The sequence below is a fragment of the Pezoporus wallicus genome, unplaced genomic scaffold, assembly GCF_028554395.1.
Source record: "Pezoporus wallicus isolate ANWC-B61680 ecotype Strahan unplaced genomic scaffold, APGP_CSIRO_Pwel_v1 scaffold_13428, whole genome shotgun sequence".
In the NCBI taxonomy this organism is placed as follows: Eukaryota; Metazoa; Chordata; class Aves; order Psittaciformes; family Psittacidae; genus Pezoporus; species Pezoporus wallicus.
Genome location: NW_026637482.1, coordinates 1,277,636 through 1,300,984, shown reverse-complemented (window position 1 = coordinate 1,300,984; position 23,349 = coordinate 1,277,636). Strand labels below are relative to the sequence as shown.

The window sequence follows — 23,349 nt, the reverse complement described above, 5'->3', positions numbered from 1 at the left end:
CTAGGCATGAGGCACTTAAAGATGCAACTCCCCAACCTTCACCCCCAAACCTTCACCTTCATGGGCCTGCAGAAGTTTAGTTTCTTCACTTAGAGAAGCTTTCTAAGACAGCCTGGAATATGAATACCATGGTCTGAGCTACAGCCTCCACTCATTAGAGACACTTACAAAACCATCAAGGAGCATATGTCCAACCAGAACGAAGTCCAGGATTGTTTCTTCAATGCAAGATGCCAAAGACTTCCAAAGCTGCTATGTAGGTGAGTAACGCATCTCTTTTTTATCATGTTATGAGCAATGCCCGTCACAACTCTCACCCTTGGCCAGACATGCAGCAAGAGTTGGGAGAGGCGAATACGGCAGTCACTAGAGTTTTGGTGTTTCAACACTACGTGAAAAATACCATAGAATCACAGAACTGTTCCAGCTGGAAGGGACCTTTCAAGGTCCAGGTATCCTGCAATGAGCGAGGACATCTTCAACTAGATAAAGTTGCTTGGAGTCCCATCTAACCTGAGCTTGAACGTTTCCAGGGATGGGGCATCTACCACTTCTCTGGGCAACCTGTGCCAGTGCCTCACCACCGTCATCATAAAAAAAACCCTTCTTCCTTATATCTAGTCTAAAGCCTCATATATACCAGGTTTTTTTTTTATTAAGGCAACATCTAAAGGTGTTTCACAAGGAAAAAAGAAAAGTCAGCTGTCTATGAAGAGAAAGGGCACTTCAAACAGATACCTTCACTGATTAAGGCTAGCTGCTGATCATCAGCCTTTGCATTGAGGAAACGGATTTCCCTGTTTAAGCAGCCAGTCCTTTACCTGCAGCAATGCAGAGAACACCGCTACCCCTGGAGCCTGGGAAAGGTGTGTACAAATGTCAAAACTTCAAGCCTGCCCAACTGGACACACTCTCCAACTGTACCAAGAGCTACACGCATTCTGGTTGCATCAGAGCAATCACACGTGAAACACTGCTCAGTGTTTCCATATGAGTTACCTGTCTCAGTCTGGGAATGTCATTAGTAATTGTAATATATGATATCCCATCAATTTACCTGGTGAAGTCAGAGCTGAATGTCCCTGGAAACTCCTCACTGCAGACAAAGGGATGGTCAAACCATAGCAATAGCAAAAGGGTTGGATCCAAGGACAGTGATGGACCCCTCTGTCAAGAAGAGACGGGGGACATCCCAGTGTCCTTGTACATATCCAACATCCTTAACCTTCCCCAACACAGCTTGAAAGCAGGAGTATTTGAAGATAAATATACTCCAAATCTTCTCCAGACCTGAAGCACAGTCAGAATTTTTCCAAAGACAGCTTTCTTCAAAGCAGCAACCTACAGCAATGAGAAGGGACCTAAAATTTACAGGACTTGTTTTTATAATCATGTCTTCAGAAAACCATCACTGGCACCAGCAGCTTAAGCAAACCACTGCAAACTTCATCCTGATCACAGCAACAAGAGTAAAAACAGTTGCACTGAAACCACAGCTCCTCTGAGAGAGAAAAAATATCCAAAGCAAACCATGACAGAGCCAGATTCTGAGAATAATTATCAGAGGTCACTCCAGCTCTAATCCCAGATCCAGCACTAATTCTGTGTCGTGGAACAAGTCAATAAATCTCTCCGCTATGGACATCATATTTAACCTACTTCTTTCAGGATGCTTGGAGGATTAGTGTTCATAAAGCAATCTGAAGATTAAAAATGCTTTAGGTACTGTAGTTTGAATTTATCTTCACCACAACAAGAACACCCACAAAGACCCAATGCACAGCAAGCTCTAACACAGTGCTGTATTGACAGTGCTGTGCAGGCTAAAGAGTTTAGCTACTGCGTTACGTTGTTAGTGATACATAATAATGCAATAATTTCATTACCACAGGATTGCATTGCCTCGAGTGCTAACGACAGTGATGAAAACCGAGATGGGTCTAACTCTGCCTTCACATGAATAAACAGAAGTTGCACACTATAAAGATTAAAATCAGCGTGTTCCAGCATTGTAATGTGGATAAGAGCTGCCTCAGAAATGACCTCTGAAGCCAGGAATCATTCCCATTTCAGTGGGATAAGTGGAGTTTGGGGCAGCAGAGCTGCTGCCATTCTCGGCAGCAACGTTTTACTTGTTGGCTTTAATTTGGGTATTTAATAAACCAGGCCTGGCATCATCAGTCAGCACATACATGAAAACACGACTTCGGGGTAGTGGGACTTCCCTCAGAGAAACCCAGGAGGACATTATTTAGCATCTGGTTGAACAAGAGTGTTTAAGGGCATGCTTTCCCTTTGCGTTATCACACATCTGCTGCAAATGCATGTTTTAAGCCGCAGATGCTGAAGCCAGCAGCAACATAAGGATGGCTTTTCAAGTGCTACATGTTTTTCTGGGCCTTTCTTACACTGCAGCTCTCATAAACAATATGAATTATTAGCCTATACATTTTTTTCTCTTTTTTACCTTTTTGTTATTTTGATGTAGACAAACTTTTACATAGTGACTTGTACTGATGGGGAAGAAGAAATAATTTTTTCACCAACATCCTACACCAAACATGAGGTACATCACAGCTCCAAAATACATTTTGGCCAGAACCACCTCAAAGCTGCTGTACCCCTTCTCCATCCTGGTACCATCACAACTGTAGAGACAGCATTGCATTTTAATGCAACAAACTAAAGAAAGAACACAGTAACATCCCATTTCAGTGATGCCAAAGCCTGGTGTAATGTCCATCAGCTTCTGCAGGTGTCCCTGGGGGATGTTAGATCATGCACATCCAAGTCTTACTTCAGAAGATGCATCAGGGTCCATCCTGAGCAGCTTCCAAGCCAATTTGCCTACAAATACATGGGTTTTAGCAACAAGTTAGAGAGGAAAAAATGGGCTTGAATCTCTCAGGGTCATAGAATCCCAGACTGGTTTAGGTTGGAAGAGACCTTAAAGCACATCCAGCTTCAACCTGCTGCCATGAGCAGAGACACCTTCCACTAGAGCAGCTTGCTCCAAGCCCCTGTGTCCAACCTGGCCTTGAACACTGCCAGGGATGGGGCAGCCACAGCTTCTCTGGGCACCCTGTGCCAGCGCCTCAGCACCCTCACAGGGAAGAGCTTCTGCCTAAGAGCTCATCTCAGTCTCCCCTCTGGCAGGTTAAAGCTTGTCCCGTATGCTGGGAAAAGCCTACAAGTACCAGTTTGGCCCTAAATGGAAAGGATGAGCTCGTAGCATGATGCTCAAAGAACAGGTAACATGCAAATTAACCTTCTCTTCTGCAGCAGTCGCCGGCAGCACCGTTCCTTCTGTACAGCACTATTTAACACGCACACCAATGTGATGTTTCTAATGCTGAGGTCAAATACCACAGTGCAAATTAAGATGTCTTTGCAGAGGTCGGAGCACTTTTAATGTGATGCTCCAGAAAACTCCTCCTGTGAGAGCAGTGGAAGTCCCACTGGTCCCAGCTCATCGAGGGACTTTCTCCCCAAACTGCTTTGTGCGGCCAGCTGGAAATGCCCCTTCGGTAGCAAAGAAAATCCTCAGTGCTCAAAGTTCCTGCAAAATGCTGAGCTGTCTCCAGTCTTCCCACCAATCCCTGAGGGCAGGATGACCTTCTCCCAGGATTTATGCTTTGCATAGCCCGTTGGGGAAGAACACAAGCTCCTCGGCCACACTTAACGCGAGGTCAGCAATTCTTTTGTGCGCCGTTTCTAATGAGAGCAAAACACGCACCCTGCCAATTTTATTAGCTCTCTGGCACCCTGATGCCCTTTTCTGCGCTGGGATCACATCACACAGCTCTGACCAAAGACACCCGCAAGCACTGGTCCCTGTGGAGCACTGCAGCCTTAAAGATGGAGGAGGCTTTGTACTCCATCCTCCCAAAAAGTATCGCAAACAGGCAAGAATCATGCTGGCTTTCTTCTCTCCGAGCTTGTAAGATGCTACCCCAGCAGTTCAGCTCTGCAGGCACCAGGAGGACAAGTCTATTGTTATTCCACCCCATGGCAGTCCCAGAAAGTCTTTCCTGCAGACTTCATCACCTCAACCATTATCAGCCACTGAATCTTTTAGAACTCCTGCTTGACCATCTAATTAATTACAGTTGATATACGTTGGGAAAACACCAGAAAGATTTTCAGAAACCACTGGGTTCTCTGCCCTGAGGTCTCCAGAACTTCACTGAGGATATGGCAAGCAGTGACTAGGAGGTGGGCAAGGACAATCACAAGTTGTTGTGTTCTGATGTAATTATGATGCTTATAAACACCTTTTTGAATGTTTAATGATATTTGGTGTTACAGCTTTCACACCTCAGAGCTGGAACAGCTCGTCTGCATCACAGCAGTAATTACATATCCGATGCAGCCTATTAAAACTCCTTCCAATATTTCACACACACAGTCGTTACTCTTAGTCACACACTGACCTTTCTGTGCCTTAAGCTGTCCCATGCCAGTGCTGTCCCATTATGTGTATTTATGATTTCTCTGTAAGGGATGTCTAATTTATGATTAAAGCTGCTTTCAGATAGCACCGTATTCATTCCAAATTGCCAAAAAAGAAAAAGAAACTAAAATAGGATCATTTAGTTGGCCACTTAGAGCCTCTCTGTCCTCTCCCATAGCAGGAGAAGTAAGACTAGAGGGTCTCTCCTCCAGTACCTGACAAACACTACCTAAGTCTCTGCCATTTTTATTCTTCTTTCTTTATATTACCTCTGGAGGAGCTGTGTACAGCTGCTTCTGCAAACCCTGAGGTTTCACATCAGCATTGACATGTTCATGGGGTAGCTCTTCCAAAGCCTCCTTCCTATCCCACTTTTAACTCTAAACAGAAGAGACCCCACTCGGTTTCTCTGCTTTCTAAATTCAAGGCTGTTAGTGATTTTATCCTCTGACTCTTTTTGAGAGGTACCTGCTGCAAATCCCTGCTGAGCTGCAGCACAGGTTGGCCCCACAGTTCACTGTAAACCCTCAGCCCAGCCTCATTCACCAGGAGACATGAAACCTTTCCCCTTTTAATACAACGCAGCATTCAGCCTTATTTATTGTGCCAGACTGATTCCTTGCCCATCCCTGTTGGGGGTTAATCTCTCTTCACTCCTACCCATTCTCTCATTGTATGGCTTTAAATCCTCTTTTAAAGCTTGAAATTTAAAGTGCTTTCAAATGACCCCCCACACACACACACACACACACACTGTACCCATACCCCTGCCCATCTTTATGGGGTTAAGCGCAGGGCTGATGCTGCAATTTCTGCTCTTTTTCAGCCCTGGCATTGATCCCCAGGGCAGAAGAAAGCATGGCTGTGGCCATGCACAGTCCCAACAGCACTGCATCTTGCAAGACACGGATCATGTGTGGTGTTTGTTGGTGTAGGCAAGCAGTGATTTTTACATTTGGGAGTAAGCTTCTGACAGTGCAATGCAAGACCTGGGTGCACTAACTTCCAAACAAAACAGAAAGACACTACTAAATAGTTACCCATCTGCAGTCCTAGTACTTAAGTATTTAGTGACAGAAACAGCATGCTGACAACAGCGCTGAAAAGGCAAGACACACTATTTCCATATTGCTCACAATCTCAGAATCACACAGGTGATGCTGACCCTGGTTTGAATCGCAGGCACCAGGGTTTCTCTGGTACCCACCAAGCAGTCCAGAGGTGCAAACCCAGCCCCCAGATAATTTCTATGTTTCTTGCGTTGTTTCTTCTGCAAAAACTGTTGACAACAGTGAGGAGATCCTCACGCTGGGGAGGAGGAAACTCCAGTTTAACCATCAGGGTACCAGAACACTCGCATTCCCTCTGATGTTACAAGTGCCGTCTGTGAAAGCATCAGCCTGATGGATACACAAGTGACTAAAGAGCATGACTTCACCCAGTCCACATGTTTCTTGGCAGGCTGCTGTAAGTCTCAAGACTTGCAAGTTACTCGAGATCTTTTTCATCATAAGATTTGAACACAGCACTTATCTTGTGTTGGTTAGCAGACATGGACTGCTGCCATGTCACACCTGCTAAGAGTTCCACATATGTGACTATAAAGTTGCTACCACAGTGAGATAGAGACATGCTCATTGGAAAACATACAGAATATACAGTAAAGGGTTTGTGATGCTTTTGATGTTTGATTTATGATTTGAGCAAAGACTACCTTCACTACATGTTCCCCATTTTTGGAAGATGTTTTACAGCCTTAGGAGAGCCCATTCTCCTGCCCCATTGCCCACAGCAATGACACACCACATACTTCTATCACCTAGTGCTGTTCAACTTTGCATTTTATTAATTATATTCCATTATTTTAAAAGTAAGTAAATAAAACACCCATTAAGAAACCTTACTTGGATTAGCAAGTCCTGGCCTGAGTGAACTCAACTGGTACAAAAGGAAGAGGTAGGGCATAAAAAGCCACACAAATAGATTCAGTACTGTAGCATACTGCAGTAATTTTCCCAACACTCTCAGCTCAGCATCAAGGGACAACACAGTGACCACATTAACAAGCTGAGCTGGCTGAGGATAGCTTGGGAGAAGAAAAACGGGGCTGCAGACATGAAAGAGAACTAAATAGCCAACTAAAGCCCCCAAAGGCTGGAAATGGAAAACTGGTGTTGCACTGTCCCCATGCAAACTTCCATCACCTTCACAGAGGTGGCAATAACCAATGGGACATACACATCAAGAGGAATGTGGGTTAGGGTTAGAAGTGACAAACAATCCCTGCTCCTGCATGGGAAGCTGCTGGTCAGGTTCACATCAGCAGAAATGAAGGTTCAAGGGGAGTATTCTTGCTAGACTCCAGGCTTCTGCCCAGACTGACGACACACAAGGGAATCAGAGCCACCATCAGGATCAGGGCACACAAGGGATCTTTTGTTCTTCTGTAAGGAAAGCAAAATGCAATCAGCCAGGACACTGGCAGCTATGCTGCTGCTCTGAGCAATCCTGGCTGTCCCCACAAAGCTTTCAGCTTGCTTTCAGAAGCACAAATATCTTCTGCAGCACTCAGAGGTGTAAAAGGCACCAACACCCAATGCATCTCACTAAGTGTATCAGGAGGACAGAAACGAGGAGCAGAGGAGATGGTTGCAGTGCCCTGCAGATAACATGCATCCCAAAGCACAAATTGCTTCGAACCCCACAGCCACAGCTATTAGCAATCACCAAATGATCCAGTTTTCTACCACCCCAGCACTTGACTCCAATGCCTCTGGCAGCAGCGCTTGGAGCAAGTTAACTCCATGCTGTGTATTTAGCTTAAAACAATATTGTTTCAGTGAACTAGGTGCAGTTAGTCTCACACTGCCTATGCAGGGAGTTTATAAAGAGCTGGTCACTGTAAAAATTACAGGCTGTCACATGTGAATTTTAATCACTTGCCCTTTTTTAAGCTGTTTTACACACAAGCGCTGCAAACCATCCTCCTTCGGAAACACCTTCATTTAAAGGGGAGTTTTAACGCATGCATATGTACATAGGTGTTCTGAACTATTGCTGCCATAAAAAAGGAATCAGATGATGTTGTACACCCTCTGCAGTCCCTTTTTTTTTCCCTTTTAAAATGTCATTTCCTGATCACTGGGTAACACCAGAGGATACAGCAGATCTTTACATACATCTGTGAAGGTGCCTCCAACCCCATCTTACGGACATCATCAGTTTGAGGAAGGAAAGAAATCATAGGACAACTTCACTAACACTTGTACACCAGCAAACATCTTAACTTCTGCCCTGGCACCCTGCCTCTACAGGGCTGTGGCATACTAGAAACCTAGAGAATTTAAAATGAAATAAAAGAACCAAATAGCTTCCAACTTCTCCCATTTACAGAGTCTTACATTTTGGGCCCTTTTTCCTTGGCATCTACTCAATCCCATTCAATCGCCTCCATTGCATCTTCCCAGTGTGCTCTGTGACACTAATAAAGCTAAAATGTACATATGTAAATATTTATTACATATATATATTATGCTTTTTATATACATATATATGTGAGTACATATTTTATATTTATATCTGCTTTTATATACATGAAAACAGATACTTATATTTTTATACATTTCATATAAATATATGTATATATTTATATATTTTATATTTATTTATAATAGATGATAAAGACATAGAGGTGATGGAGAGATAGAGATGATAGAGATATAGAGAGATATGACCTTGCCTTCTGCACTGTAAAAGAGCTACCCAAACTGACCTCATGGTTCCTGATTACATCCATGCGCTATTTCTCCTATAAAACCAGACACCTTGCAGCCCTCTTTATCCAGGACTTCATGAAAAGAAGGAAAAGTTTGCCCTTAGAGCACCACTGAACTTGAAACTCCGCAGCAAGGGAGAAGCCAGCACCATGAGCCTGCTCACACGCTCAGTCCAATTTTGCTCTGTTTGCCTGTGGCCCCAGAAAAGCCTCAATCACCATTTCAGCAATGGGGTTTTTTGAAGGGTTTATTGCCTCAGTGCAGTGTCTGATCCCAATGAAGCAGTTTACTGAGAAGTCAGCTAATGAAGTTCTGCTCCACCACACAAACTGCATGAGTATTATCCCATGGACATATATCATTGCAAAACTTGGAGATGACACTCCACCAAACATCAGACAAGCTCATGCAGAAATAACTGCCTGGTGACTACAGGAAATTATTTATTCACCACCTTTTTGCTCACTGGTGTTGCAAATAACATCAACTGCTTTCCAAATAATCTTCCATGGAGAAAGCTTGTTTTACCCGTCTGATTTTCTTACTTACACTGAAGACATTCTGATTGAAAGGAAACCAGAGAAATTCAAACAGAATGCACATCTGCAGCATTGTTCTTGCTTTTCTATGATGTGATTTGCATTGTTTGTTTTTAGAATAATTTCTTTATATATATATATGTGTATGTATATGTATATATATACAAGCCTATATATGCATATACACAAGCACACACTTAGACAGAAAACAAACAAACCCAGAAGGCTAGCTAGAGATTACTGCTCTCAGTCACACTGCAGGTTTGACCTTTTGAGATTACAGGTTTGAGTTTTATTCCCGATCTATCGGATGCACCAGACATGATGCAATTGTTTAAAAGCTAAAGATGCTGCAAAACAAGTGATAGCTTTGCACCAGTTTAGGTTTAAAGTGCTCACAGACCTCCATCCTGACGGCTGAGCTGCCCATGTCCCACCATGCTCACACACACCCCTAAGCAGAGCTGCAGATACAAGGCATCCTGCTGAGTCAGTTTAAAAAGAAAAACAAAAAAAAAAAGGGCAAAATTAAGTCCTGTCCAATGCACTACATCCATCATTCATGAGACACACTGTCCATACGCCCTGCTCCAGCAGCTCCACCACTCTCCCTGCAGCACTGCAGAGGGAAAAGCATGGATCAAACTGTGGAGACACAACATCCACTCAGAAGCTTTCAGATTTAAAATATAGTGTGCTTCACTTTAAGAGCCATATTTTAAATAATGAGGCAGATTCCTATAATCCACGTTACAATCTCCTCTCAGCCCTATTTGAATCCCTCTTTTGTTCCAAGCCTGCAATTACCCTAATACCAGCCTGAGACATAAAGCACCAGAACAGCTCTAACAGTGAGCATCTTGTTTATTAAGAGCTCTGAAGGTGGTTATTTCCATGTCTCCTTGCAAACATAGCAGTCCTAACCATGCACAGGCAGCAGCTATCAATTATAGGTGGCTGTCAAAAGTAGACTTATTCTGATGAGGAGGACAACAAAGTTGAGCATCTCTGGCTAAGGCTCTCTGTTAGCCCACTGCCTGCAAAATGACATAGGCATGACGGAAAATACCAAGTCGTCCCTAGCACAGACTTCAACAGAAAATTAAGTCCTTGTATTTTAGACACATACCCAGGAAAATCAATGGGGCCTCCACACTGGTCAGCAAAACCCTGACATCCTTCAAATAGAACAGTGCAGCTTGCCGCTCAGGCTGGATTCATATAACAAGAACACAGTCCTAAGCGTTCTTTTTTCTATAGACAGCTCCTCAGACTTCTAAATTCTTCTCAAAGCGGTTTTGCTCAAAGCACAAGCACTTGCTGGAGGGCTGAACTGAGGCGTGGAGTCAGTTTGGGAGCAATCCCTTCCCTCCAATCTCTGCCCATGGCAGTGTTCCTCCAGATTCATTTCTAGATTGAACTCTGGAGCATCTCTGATTATAAATGCATCCTAACTCACCAGTTAAAGATGAGACACAGCAGAAAACAGGCTGCAACCCTTGGTAAACGGTTATGTGCTTACTCTTACTATTAAAAGCCCAGGCAGCAAAAAAAAAAAAAAAAAAAAAAAAAAAAATCACAGCTAATCCACAAGAGCATCTAAACACACTGTGAGAGTCCAGACAGTTATAATGAAATGATCCCTGGTGCAAAGCTCTCAGCTTCCTCTCAAACTCTCTTTTAGATCATGGCTCATCAAAACAAAATTCTGCATCAGCCCTCAGCAACACACAAACAGACATAAAGAGAGTAAAATTCACACTGCATTGCTCTGGTGAAGACATTGCTTTAAAGGACCTGTAAATATTACCAGCCACCTTCTAACTCAAATTCGCAGTGCCTCCATAAAGATGACTAACATCAGCTCCCTTGTTTAGTCTGATTATCTCCCCAAATTATCTGAAATGCGGTTTCCTCTAAGCTATTACACATGACATTTGCAGAGTGGTTTGAATTTCTTCCAGGAAACTCATCCAAGCAGCAACAGGAGAAGGATACCCATCTGAATCATGGTTGCACTGAAAACATGAGCTCCCAAGGACCAAAGTTCCCCACCAGCCCAGCCTGCCTGGCAGCCTTGGCAGCCAACAATGGGGTCAGGTCAGTAAGCAGAATTAATCAGAAATGCCTGACCTCAAAGAGATTTCAGTGTGAAGCAGTTCTGCACCATGCAAGGGAAGCTGCTGCAGGAACCACGTCTTGCATCTCACAGAAGGACAGAGCTAAGCACCCGTGGGTGAAGACAGCTACCATGATGGGGAGATACCATACCAACTTGGGGTCATAAAGGCACAACAGAAGACCCCGTATTCTCAGAAGAGAGGAAAACCTGGGTGTTTCACATGCTATTCCACAACTTCCTTTTAACTCCATATTTGCAACATTTAATTGCCTATTTGATCCGACAGCTCGATCTGACCACACTGACTGAGCGACCACTCACCTGGCCATCTGCTTATAGGCTTCCTCTGCCACGGCAAAGATGTGAGGATCCATATCCCCCATGTTTTGGCCACTGTATGCGTAGATGACATCTTGTCCGTAGATTGGCAGCTGCTCATATGGATTAATGGCAACAAGTACAATACCTTGGAACAGATAAATGGACAGATATGTTACAAACCAAGCACAGAGTTAATACTTCAGGCTTTTAAGGGCTTGCGTTAGTTGTTCCAATCAATCTGGTGAAGGACTTCTACTTCTTATCTCAGCATCTCTTGACAGCTAGGCAATAAGCTCCCACATAGCTACAGAGAGGGCACGCAATACTGGTGAGAAGAGCAAATACATAATAGTCTTCATTGTATGAAGGCAGATTTTGCAGGAGGAGTGAGAAGAGGAGCTGAGGAGTCCGTGAGACATTCCTTCAAAAAAGCAATTCCTGTGCAACCAAAGCTCTGCTAGACCCAAACAAATATCCCAGATTTTCCCCTGGCTTAACTCTTGAATAAAAACTCGTAACAAAGAATGTACTCAAATCAAAATGAAATGGATAAATCACAGGAAATGAATGCCAGAGCCTGCATTAAAGCTTTAATGTCTCTTTCCTCCCCAGCAATAGGAATGCCGCGCCTGGCTGGAGGAGGCAGCAAGCCCTGGAACTAATGAAATTAATGAGAGGCAAAGACACGCGTGGTGCTACCTGTGCGCTCGAGGGAGCTGGTTTGCACCCTACAGCACTGAAGTACTGCAAAGCTCCACCTCCAGAGCACCTTCAGGTTTTGCAGGTTTGAATTGCTGCTGTGAGGAGCTCCAGAGAGCCTGTGGCCGGTGGGACCGGGTGCTGTGCACCAGCCCGGAAGATTCAGGGCTTGGGCACGCTGAAATCACAGCGAAGCACAGGAACTGTCAGCCTGCAGCAAACACCAGGATACGTGACAGGAGGCCAAGAGCAGCCAAGTCATGTTCCATGCCTCCGTGCATCACAAGAAGTGAGAGCAGCAGTCAAGGAGGGGATTCTCTGCTGCGCCCTGGGGAGACCCCCCTGCAGTCCTGATCCAGCTCTGGGGCAGCAGCACAAGAGGGACGTGGAGCTGTTGGAGCGAGGCCAGAGGAGGCCATGGAGATGCTGCGAGGGCTGGAGCAGCTCTGCTCTGGAGCCAGGCTGAGAGACCTGGGCTGGGGCAGCCTGGGGAAGAGAAGGCTCCTGAAGGGGAGACCTGAGAGCAGCTCCAGTGCCTGAAGGGGCTGCAGGAAAGCTGGAGAGGGGCTTGGGACAAGGGCCTGTAGGGACAGGGCAAGGGGAATGGCTTTAACCTGCCCGAGGGGAGACTGAGATGAGCTCTTAGGCAGAAGCTCTTCGCTGTGAGGGTGCTGAGGCGCTGGCACAGGGTGCCCAGAGAAGCTGTGGCTGCCCCATCCCTGGCAGTGTTCAAGGCCAGGTTGGACACAGGGGCTTGGAGCAAGCTGCTCTAGCGGAAGGTGTCCCTGGCCGTGGCAGGGGTTGGAGCTGGATGAGCTTTAAGGGTCTCTTCCAACACAAACCAATGTGTGATTCTATGATATCAACCCAACAGCTTCACCTCACCATGCCTTGCTCCCATCTGCTTCTTGGTTCTCTTAGAGTCATGCATCTGTTTCCCTTCGTCGCTGAAAACACGCCACAATGCCAACCAGGCTGAAGCCCTATAAGCCTCAGACAATGGCTACTACAAAAGCACTCTTCTCTCCTCAATTACTTCATAAGCAAAGCACAATGTAAGTAGCACCCACATAGAGCTTTGCAGCTAAACCTACACCTGCTAAGCCCAAATGGCTAAGCCTAAACCCATGTATCTTCGTTATGACGATGCTGTGCTCAAGGTTACCATGAGCCCTCACAAGGAGCTGCAATAATGAAACCTCACTGATTTTGGATGATAGAAGGCTTGCAGCTGACTGGGAACACATGCAGCTGCAAAAGTCTGCAAGTTGTGACAGCAGTCTAACATTACACACCATTAAATATTTAAAGGAAGTCACCACTACTGCCAGCCACTGAGGCCATGTATTTCAAGGGCACTACTTTAAGAGTCACCTCCTCCTGCCACACATTTCCTCAAGCACCCTAAGTTGGAACACTGGATCATATCTGTACCAGCCTTAACCACACAAACAATCCCATGTATTTTGCTGATACCTTGCAACTCACCACTTAGAGAATCATTAGTCTGCACCACTGCTAGCAAAATCACTTTCACTGCCAGTAAGAGGGTTCAACATTCAATACTCTCCAACATAACTAAATAAAAAGGGCTGAATTGTCTTCTTCCTTTTCTTTTTTTAGGTTGCAGTTTGTTGCCATCCATTCACAGGTAACAGCTGTCTTGAATGGTTTTGGTAGGCCACCCTCCCCGAGAATGACAAACCCAAGTTCACACATAGAATCATAGAATCACGGAATAGTTAGGGTTGGAAAAGACCTCAAGATCACCCAGCTCCAATCCCCCCTGCCATGAGCAGGGTCACCCCACACCAAATTATGTCACCCAAGGCTCTGTCCAACCCAGCCCTGAACACCGCTAGGGATGGAGCATTCACACACCCTCTTTCTGCTTTGCATTGAGTTAAATGTCCCTCAAAGTCATCAAGAATAGGAAGGAAATAACAGTGCAGCAAGTTTTTTTTTTGCAGTCTTTTAGAAGGAAAATCCACCACAGACACTTGTCAGCTGGGCCACATCTTTCTGGCATGCTGCTGCTCTCCAGTGGTTTGCTAGATCCCACTTTTTCCCCCCCCTCAGACTGCCAAGCACATGCAAAGGTGGCCTCAAACTCATCTGACAAGACACCCCCACCAAGAGATACATGGACCTTGAGCTCAGGAAGTTCCCAGTGCACCAACCCTCAAAAAACACCTCTGGTTTTGCAACCTAAAGCCTATTGACACACACTCGTGTCTCCCACGCATCCCAAATTCACAGCCCTGGACCTTCCTCATGCCACAGCCTCTCGCTTGTGGTCTGAGGGGGTTTCTATGTGGACATATTCTATCCACTGCATTCCAGGAGCTGAACATGTGGCCTGGACACTCACCGCAGTACGTGTAGATGTGGTTGGACTCGATGAACCTGACTTTGAGGTTGTGGAGCACTGCAGGCTCATGCAGGTAGCTCAGGGCAGTCAAGTCATTCTCTCCCACAAGGATATCTGGATTGCGCAGGAAAGGCAATTCATTTCCTTGCGGGTCAATGGGATATTCGTAGAGCTGAAGAGACACACAGAAAGAACATCAGAATACCAAAACCAGCAGCTCCTTTAATGTCTTACAACTTATCCAAGCATAACTCCATCCTGACAATACAAAATACATACACATCCTGCCCTAAAGGAAATGAAAGCCCCTTTGTGTTACATCCTATAGAGATGTGGATGGCACACGACCAGGTGACAGGTCATCCACCCCTCTGGTAAATGTCTTTCTGTCCGAAAGATGGTCCTGGTGGACACTGATGGTAGATAAGCACCAACCTGAGAACACCTGGGTTGTTTTCATGCCAGCCTTGGGTCAAATTGCCTTTAGCCAGCTCTGACCAGCAGCAGGTACCATACAGAAAACCACAGCTTCATCTGATCTAAGCATCTTCATGCTCTTTGAAAAGCAGCCTTATTTCAAACCAGACCATATTCTCCCCATCAGAGCGATTTCTCAGGTAATCTTTAATTCAGGTTGCTTTTAAACTCAAAACCTTATAACCCTTCAGGCAGAGAAGGACACGGATAAGTGAGGAGCCCCTGTTGTTTCAGTACCTTAAGAGCCAGCTTATGCTGTTGAAGCATACAGCTGCCCATATGCTAATTACTTTTGACTCATCCCTAAACGAAGCAGACACCAGCTAAAGAGAAAAAGTGTAATTTCCTTCCTTTACTGTGGAGGAAACAAAATTCTTGTGATCTTACTTCGCTCAGGGTGCCTCTGAAAGGGGTCCTGACACTCAGATCCCAGCAGAAGGGAAAAAAAGGCACCGCTACCATTGCTTTGGCATTGGGTTACTGCCTGTGCAAACAGCACAAGAAAAGCTGACCCAAAGTGCACAAGGACAGGCTCCTGCAGCACATCTGACAACCTCGGCCTTGTTTTATACTCCAGTTCCACATTGCCAATGCCAATTTTCAAGAGTCTGCACTCAGTATCACATCTTAATGGCAAACACACCAGGGATCCCTTGTGATATTAAAAAATCAGCTCTTCATTCAAAGGGAGTACACTTGCATACAAAGTGCAGCCAGAAACCACAAAATCCATGAAAATTCACTTTAAGCACAAGGACAAAAGAGAAGCACTAAACAGTCGGGTAGTGCATGTTGGCTGTCAGGAACAAAAGGCTTTCAACAGCTTCAAATGCCCCAAAGGTATGTATGCTCAGGATCTCTGATGCACACGTGTGCTGTTCCCCTTCACTAAAGCTTTTCAGCCTAACATGACTTGGGACCAGGCAGGGTTTAATACAGTAAAGCATCAAACAGGGGTCTCTTGCACAACCTCAAAATGAGATGTTCTTGTGTTTTGCCATGACAGTGACATGCTTATTAAACTACCAACACCTAGTGACCCTTTAATCTCCTTGTGCTTTAATGTTGCTGACCCTGTATGAAAAGGCTAGACCTTACAGGACTTCTTAGACCCTCTGGTTCCAGAAGGATATCCAGATTAAAGATCACAAAGAAAGGGAAAAACCCTCTCCCACCCCAACCCCAGAACTAAAACTGCTGAAGATCTCAAGATCAAGGGTGGAGGTTGCAGCACTCAGCAGTACATGCAGAGGTACTTTGGCAGCCTGAGCACAAAAAGCAGTATGAAGGAGCTGCTGTGGATGAGATGGGCACCCACCTTCACTCAGGCACCCCAAAAAGAACACCATTAGCACTGCTCATGAAACATGCCTGAAGCTGAAGCCTGTATTGCTTTTCATACCCATCACCAGTTTCTTACAAAAGCTTGAGCACTGCTGCTTGGTTTCTCCCAAGGTTTCTGCCTTCTTGTCACAGGAACAAGAGAAAAATCATATAATAAACCTGCAGCAAGAGTCATCCCTATGGCCCCCAATGTCGCTGGGAGGCAGCAATAAGCTGCTACATGATGGAATGGTGGAAACATGCCCATCTTGTGTAACATCCTTCATCATGAGGCTGCCCAGAGAGGTGATAGATGTGCCACCCCTGCAGATATTCAAAGCCCAGCTGGATGTATTTCTGGGCAACCTGATCTAGTGGAAGAAGTTGCAGGTGGGGTTGGACTGGATGAGCTTTGAAGGTCCCTTCCAACCCAAACCATTCTATGAGTCTATGAGCATGAAGCATCATGTCATTAGAGAAAAAAAATACACCCAAATAACGATTGATATGACTTGGAACATTGTTAGATTCAGGATGGTGAATCCAGGAGGTCCAGGCACAGGGCTACTGGGCAGGGAAACCACCAAGGAGCAAGGGGCAGTGACTCATAGTCCTATGCAGAGCTTCTCATTTTTGTCTTTTAGAGATTTTTTTATTTAAAATAAAAAAATGGGGGAAAAGGTTTTTTATGGAAGATTATACTTAAAGAGAAAAACTAAGGCATGGAGAAAGCTGTTGCACAGAAGTCACTTCTGTGTTCTAAGTGACTTTTCCATTGGTGGCCAAACTTGAGTAGATTCCACTAGTCTCTCTCTTTCCAGTTTGCTCAGCAGCAAAAAGCATAAACTGATATTTCTAACACAGTGTTGCTATTAAAGAAATCATTCTGATATCACAGACTATTACAACTTTGCCAAGGGATGAAATGAGACGAGAGAGGTCAAGGGCTTTTCTCACAACCCACTCTAACACAAGTGCCTGGGGAGGGAGCGGGCAAGGAAAAGCTGGAAGTGCTAAGGCAATAGAACACGTTAAAATACTTCCTAAAAATACGAGATGGCTGAGGCTTCTTCACACATTAATTCAAAGCTTTACATTTCTGAAAAGTATAAAACGACATTCAAAAGCTTACAGTTTCATCTTCAAGTTTCAGATGCAGGCTTTTATCTCCCACTTTATAATCCTTGATAACTTCTGCCGATCTCCAAACTTCATCAGGGTCAGGAATCCAAACCCTTGTGTACTGCAGAATGAAGGGAGAAAAAAATATATATATATAAAAAAAAAAGAGAGAGAGAGAGAGAGAAAGAAAAAGTTTAAACGTAAGGAAACCTCAGGAAATTAAATCAGAAATAAATTAATTCACCATGGATACAATTCCGCACTCAGTGTAAAATCAGCGCAGCTAAACCATTTATTTCAGTCAAAAAAAAATCTTCTAATTTTAGGTTTTGGGGTAAATTATAGACCAGAAGTCTGATTTTCAATCAGGCAGGGTGTACACTGGCTTGTTACCAATCTAATGAAGCAGGGCAGAGTCTCAAGGCAAGATGTGGAATTTAATTTCCCTGGGAAAAAGACAGCCTTCCAGAAGCTTTTATGAAATAATGCAATTCTCCCCCAGCAGACCGTACACCAAAACATATTTCTTTTCATCAAAATGATGTTAGGTTTCTCCCCACAGAGCATGCCCTAAACCAAACCCTCTGCCGTGGGGCTAAAAGCAAGCAGAAGACACCAAAGCGAACTACTTCAGTTGGAGGCAAACAGGCTTTAGGGCTCCAGAAAGATGCTTAGATGAAACATTTAACCTTATTAACATCTCCAAAGTCAGGGACACCCTTGATCATCCAAGGGTAAATCCCAAAGGCAGACCAGTACAACCTTGCCAAAGTGTCCACAAAAGGATGAAATCCAAGAGCAAGCAGCACCACTCACACGTAACGAGATGGCGGCATTACCCAAAGCCACAGCACCTCCTGCTAATGAGATTTAATTGCTTTTATGATGCAAAGATAAATACTTTGCTCAGGCTGTGTAAAAGCATCCCCCCTGTGCTGAGCAAATAACTGCTGCCGCGCCGAGACCCCAGTGCATGCTGTCAGGAACTGGGACGGAGGCACTGCAAAACCAGCAGTAACGCTGCAACCTCCATGCATGGGTTTCCCTCACTTCTCTACATCCACCTTTCTTTTGGCCAGAGCAGGCACCAGTTTCCCTGCTCATGGAGCTACTAGGGCAAGGTCCCAGGAGCAAGGAACCTAAAATTGCTCCATCTCTGCAGCGAGTCACCTTGAGCCGGGCTTTTGTTGCTGGACACAGATTCATAAAGCCAGCCTGATGCTGGACTTAGCCAGACAGCAGAGAGTCAACAGGAGTCCTTCTACAATCACTTATTGGCATTTTGGGGGAACATCTCCTAGACTCATAGAATCAACCAGGTTGGAAAAGACCTTCAAAATGCAGTCCAACTGTTCCCCAGCACTGCCAAGGCCACCCCTAACCCATGGCACTGAGGCCTCATCTCCATGATGTGTGAACACTTGCAGGGATGGTGACTGCAGCCCTGCCCTGGGCAGCCTGTTCCAATGCCTGAGCACCCTCTGGGGCAGGAATTGTTCCTCAGCTCCATCTAAACCTGCCCTGGTGCAGCTCCAGGCCGTTTCCTCTTGTCCCATCCCTTGTTCCTTGGGAGCAGAGCCCAGCCCCTCCTGGCTCCATCCTCCTCTCAGGCAGTTGTAGGGAGCCATCAGGTCCCCCCTGAGCCTTCTCCAGATTGAATCCCTCAGGTCCCTCAGCCCTTCCCCATCACACTTGTGTTCCCTTCACCAGTCTTCCCCCAGCTCTTCCTGTCCATTGCAATCAGAGCTATATAAACTCATTCTTACACAAAACACAAGGGTTGGGGAAAATCCCAGCAAATCCAAGTGACACCAGCATCGCAGCACCAAAGATGGTTTTGGCTTTCATCTTAAAGCCAAACCCCCAGCACACAATGGCCAAATAACACTCGCAGCAACCCAAGAGTTAAAGCGGCAGCATCTGCCTACCAGCCTGCTCTGCAGCTGAAGAGCAATAGATTTTTATATGTATCTTGTGTAATTATTTATAGAGCTGCTCAATAGCTACAGCAGTGGGAACCTTTAGATATTAAATAGAGCTACACAAATGTATTGCCAGAACAGCAGTTTTATCTGGGAGGGGAAAAAATGAAATAAATAAGTAGACTTTTCCCAGCACCTCTATCTCCCCACGAGCCTTCAGTGCTTTCCCTGCCACAAAGAAAGGAAGCTGCCATAGGGAAAGGACAAGTTTGGGACCCCAGCCCTATCTCCGCTGTCTACTCCAGCCAAGCAGCATTGCAAGAGATGAAACATCCCTGCAGCACAGCCAGGAACCCATCTTTAGCTGGACCATGGTGCAGTGGGCAAGATGGGGACGCACCAGCCTTCCTCACCTCCTGCACCTCAGCCCAGTTTCTCCTGCTCCAACACCATGGGAAGGGCTTTTCAAACCATTGCTGCAGCTCTCACTCCTCCTGCAGAGTGCCTTGCCTGCCTTTTCATCCCCACCACTGTGGTTTCATCCAGTGCCAGCTCTCTGTGGCAGAAAGAGATGAAATATGCTCTAGAAATGCCTGAAATAGCCAGGGATCGGCATGTACCCAGCTCAAGGCAGCCTCAAAAACAAGAGGTTGCTGGTCCTGGCTGGAATCCTGCAAATCCTCCACCTGCACAATGGGCTGGGCTGAGACATGGACCTGCATGGACAGACGGATGGGAAGAGGGGCTCACTGACCCTAAAGCAAGCCCAAAACCATGGTGGTGCTTGCTCATGTTTTGGTGGTTGAAATCTGGGTGCACCTCCAGCAGCAGTAAGAGGTCACATCAGCCCCTCTCAGCAACTCATCATCAGCCACAGCCAGGAGCTACTCAACACCCAAGCATGATGCAAGGTTCACCAGTGCGGAAGGGTAGAAACTCCCAGCATCCAACACCCAGGAATGAACTTACAACCTGGTGATGGACGATTCACGTCCTGTCAGCCACCCTGACAACAAAACAAGACAATTTGCATAATATAACTGATTTTCCAAGACTCTGTGTGTACACAACACGTGTAAGGGATCATGTAGTACAGGAGGCAGTAAGACAAAGGTGTTCCCAAGGTCTCAGGAGCCCTGGGAATAGCTTGCTCCCTGGCTGGGAGATCCTGAATGCAATCCCTGCTTAAGCACTCCCTACACAGAGCTCTTCCCGTCCTGCTAAATAGCTGCAGGCTGTTAGAATAGGCTGTTATGAATGCATTTCCCCAAGCATCTATAATGCTGTCGTCTCATGCATGCATGCACAGATATCTGAAGAGGAGATCACCTTTTCTACTGTGCATTTTCATCATCCTCGCCTCCTTGCTGCACTCCAGCAAGGAGTGCCAGTGCTCAGCCTTCCAGGCAGGGCAGGCTGCTATACAAACCTGCATCCAACTTTCCCTTTCACCCATAAATTCCAAATATGTCAAACCACACGGTGACAAAATAAAAGCATTTTGCCATTCTTAGATCTTTACAAGGTCAGCTTTCGTTAAAGCCCAACGAGGCTTGGAGGCAGCACATGCTGGGGGAACATTGGAGCACCATGCTCATGTCACCTGTCTTCCCTGTCTCCAACTTGTGCAGCCTCCAAAGGGGCTTCACATGCTGTATGTTTGCCAGTTAAGCTCCTATAGATGACAGCCACCAGGTCACCAAAACCATGCCCCCAGGCAGGTACCCACTCAGGCAGGAGGAGGGCATCTCTGTGAACCTTTACTTCCAGAATCTCACCTCTAGCATAATTATTCCCTGTTATAGGCCATGTCCTGGCTTCGTTAGCTATAACCTCTTGATCTTCTGGAGGCGCTTGTTATAAAGGGAAAGGGCAGACACGTCTATGTCAAAACACTGGGACTGGAGAATTATAAGGAGGCACAACCCTGGGCAGACCACTTAACCTCCCAACACACGTCTCCATCCAAGAAGGCGTAAAGAAAAGCATTTCTTTAATCCTCAGGGACTCCTTTGAATGATGTGCTAGCGTAAATCAGAAATAGCTCCACATGCTCAAGAAAAAATATGATCTGTTTTGGTTTGTTTCTTTTTAAACAAGGTTCCCAATAAAACCAAAGCAATTCGGTGCTCTCAAAGCCTCTTGCATTATTCCACCCAGCTTAAGCAGAAGCTTAATAAATTCAATCCGCACCTCCTGATTTGATTTAGATTTTAGCAGGCTGCCACTGTGGATGCAGATTAAAACCAGCATTAAATTAGAAGAGGCAGGTTTTGTTTTGCTGTTTGAAAGCCCTCAGCGCCAGCCAAAGGCACTCCCAGCAAACTCCAGGCGATGTGCTTGGAGGATGCTCCATCACAGCAGGAAGGGATGCTGGTCTGCTCAGAAAGAGTTACACCTCTGTGTACTCTGTGTGGACAGATTGTCCATTAAATTGTCCATTAAATAAAGGGTATAACTATCCATTAAATTAAGAAAAAATGCTTAAAAATGAGCTATTTCCGTCTAGTCTGGGGGTTTGGTGGTTGCAAGTATTTGTGGCAAGTTGGAAGTCAGCAAATCCATCTTTATTATTATTGGGTTTTAATCCCCAGAGTTATTTCAGGAATGGCAATGCTCACAGCTGACCCCAGGAAGTTTTCATTGCTCCTGAGTTAATGGCACATTTCCAGAGGCATCCTTCCAACAGAACTGCAACCAGAAGGAGGGCACAGCAGAAAACCCATAATGCTAGCAAAACAATAGCACTGACCACCAAGCAGTTATGATTTCAGTAACGAAGACGCAGACATGGTGTCTCACAACCAAGGTTCTTCCACACAGATTAAGAAAAGACTTACAAAAGGACTTTAGTAGAAAGCAGAGACAGTGATGTCCAGCTTAGAAAAACAAAGGTGAACACACAAATGTCAACTAAGAACAAGCAGACTGGGACAAAACACCTGCTATTTTTCCCCCTTTGCTGCAGGCTTATTGCAGCTTCATTCCAGACTGTACAAAGAAATAACATGGCTCAGTATTACTTGATACTCTTCAGGAGGACAAAAACACATATGAAAGAATAAATAGCAGTCCTTGCTTCCCCAAGAATGTTTATATTTATACATACTGCATGTGAATGCTTAAGCAGCTCACTTTGAAACAGACTGATAACTGCCCTTCAGCTCCCACAAGCCATCTATTACTACATTTAAAGTTCCCAAAAACTTTGTTTTTCCCAAGCAAAAAGAGCAAAATACAAGCTCTACCTTAAATTAAAAGTGGTCCATACCAGCACAACTCAGGGTTTGATGCCATCTTTCTTATTTTCCTTAAACCACTATTAAAAATTACCCTACAGAGTTAATTTGTAGAGGCTCCTGCTGCAAAAATCCCCAGAGGATTCTCCTTGAAGCCACCGTGCATGCTAACAGCATCCCTCCTAGCTCTGCACTACAGCAAACGAGCTTCTCCTCATTAACCAGCACTGGGTGTGCAGTCCTGGGCTGAACTGGGGTCACTACCACGAGTGTTTTTGCACATCCGCTGGTAATATTCCCACTGCAGCAGGATCCCCTATCCCCTGTGATTAACAGGCAGTTATTTATGAAGTTATTTAGCTGTGCTAAAATTGCTTGTGCAAACCACCCTGCTTGTGGGTGCTGGGAAAAGCCACTCGATGTGTGCCGTGAGCAGGAGAGCATGGAAAGGAACCGGCTCCAAGGCTCTCCTGGGTGCCTTGCAGCCCCAAAAACACTTTCTGCCCCACTTGGCAGTGACTCAAGACCAAAATCTGCTCTGCCCATGACGCAGTGAGGCACAGATGAGGTGCTCTGGCAGCAGAGGTGGTTTTTGCCCTGTTCAGGGACCTCTCTTTTAAGTTATAACAACAGCTTTGCTATTATTATTTACAATATTGACTATCAGGCCAGAGAGCAGATCATAATCCTCCTTTTCCCATCCTCCAAATGAGATTTTCATCCCAGGAGTGATTTCTCCCCTGCCCAGCAGACAAGCAAAGCCCATATTTAGGTCATTGCTTCCCAAGCCGTGCTGTGACTCCAGGACAGGCTGATGTCTGCATCTCGCTCCAGGCTGGCTTCTCTGTTTGCTGCTGGGTACCACCAGCTGCCAAACCCTCACAAGGGTCATGAGGGGATGACAGAGGGTTTCAGTGCTTGATACAGAGCAGACAGGGATGCTCTGGTGTTGCACAGCTCTCCCCTGACTAATTTCTGCAGTGCT

General features: G+C 45.5%; 1 protein-coding gene across 2 annotated transcripts in view; it reads right to left on the bottom strand.

Moving 5' to 3' along the window:
- MYO5B (myosin VB) overlaps nt 1-23,349 on the bottom strand; it is a 151,790-nt gene that overhangs the window by 105,131 nt on the left and 23,310 nt on the right. For both annotated transcript variants that reach the window (XM_057405669.1, XM_057405670.1), the window contains exons 2-4: nt 17,214-17,324; nt 14,282-14,453; nt 11,212-11,356 (exon numbers count right to left, since the gene is read on the bottom strand). In XM_057405669.1, the coding sequence (XP_057261652.1) occupies nt 11,212-11,356; nt 14,282-14,453; nt 17,214-17,324 (428 nt within the window). The remainder of the gene's footprint in view (nt 1-11,211; nt 11,357-14,281; nt 14,454-17,213; nt 17,325-23,349) is intronic.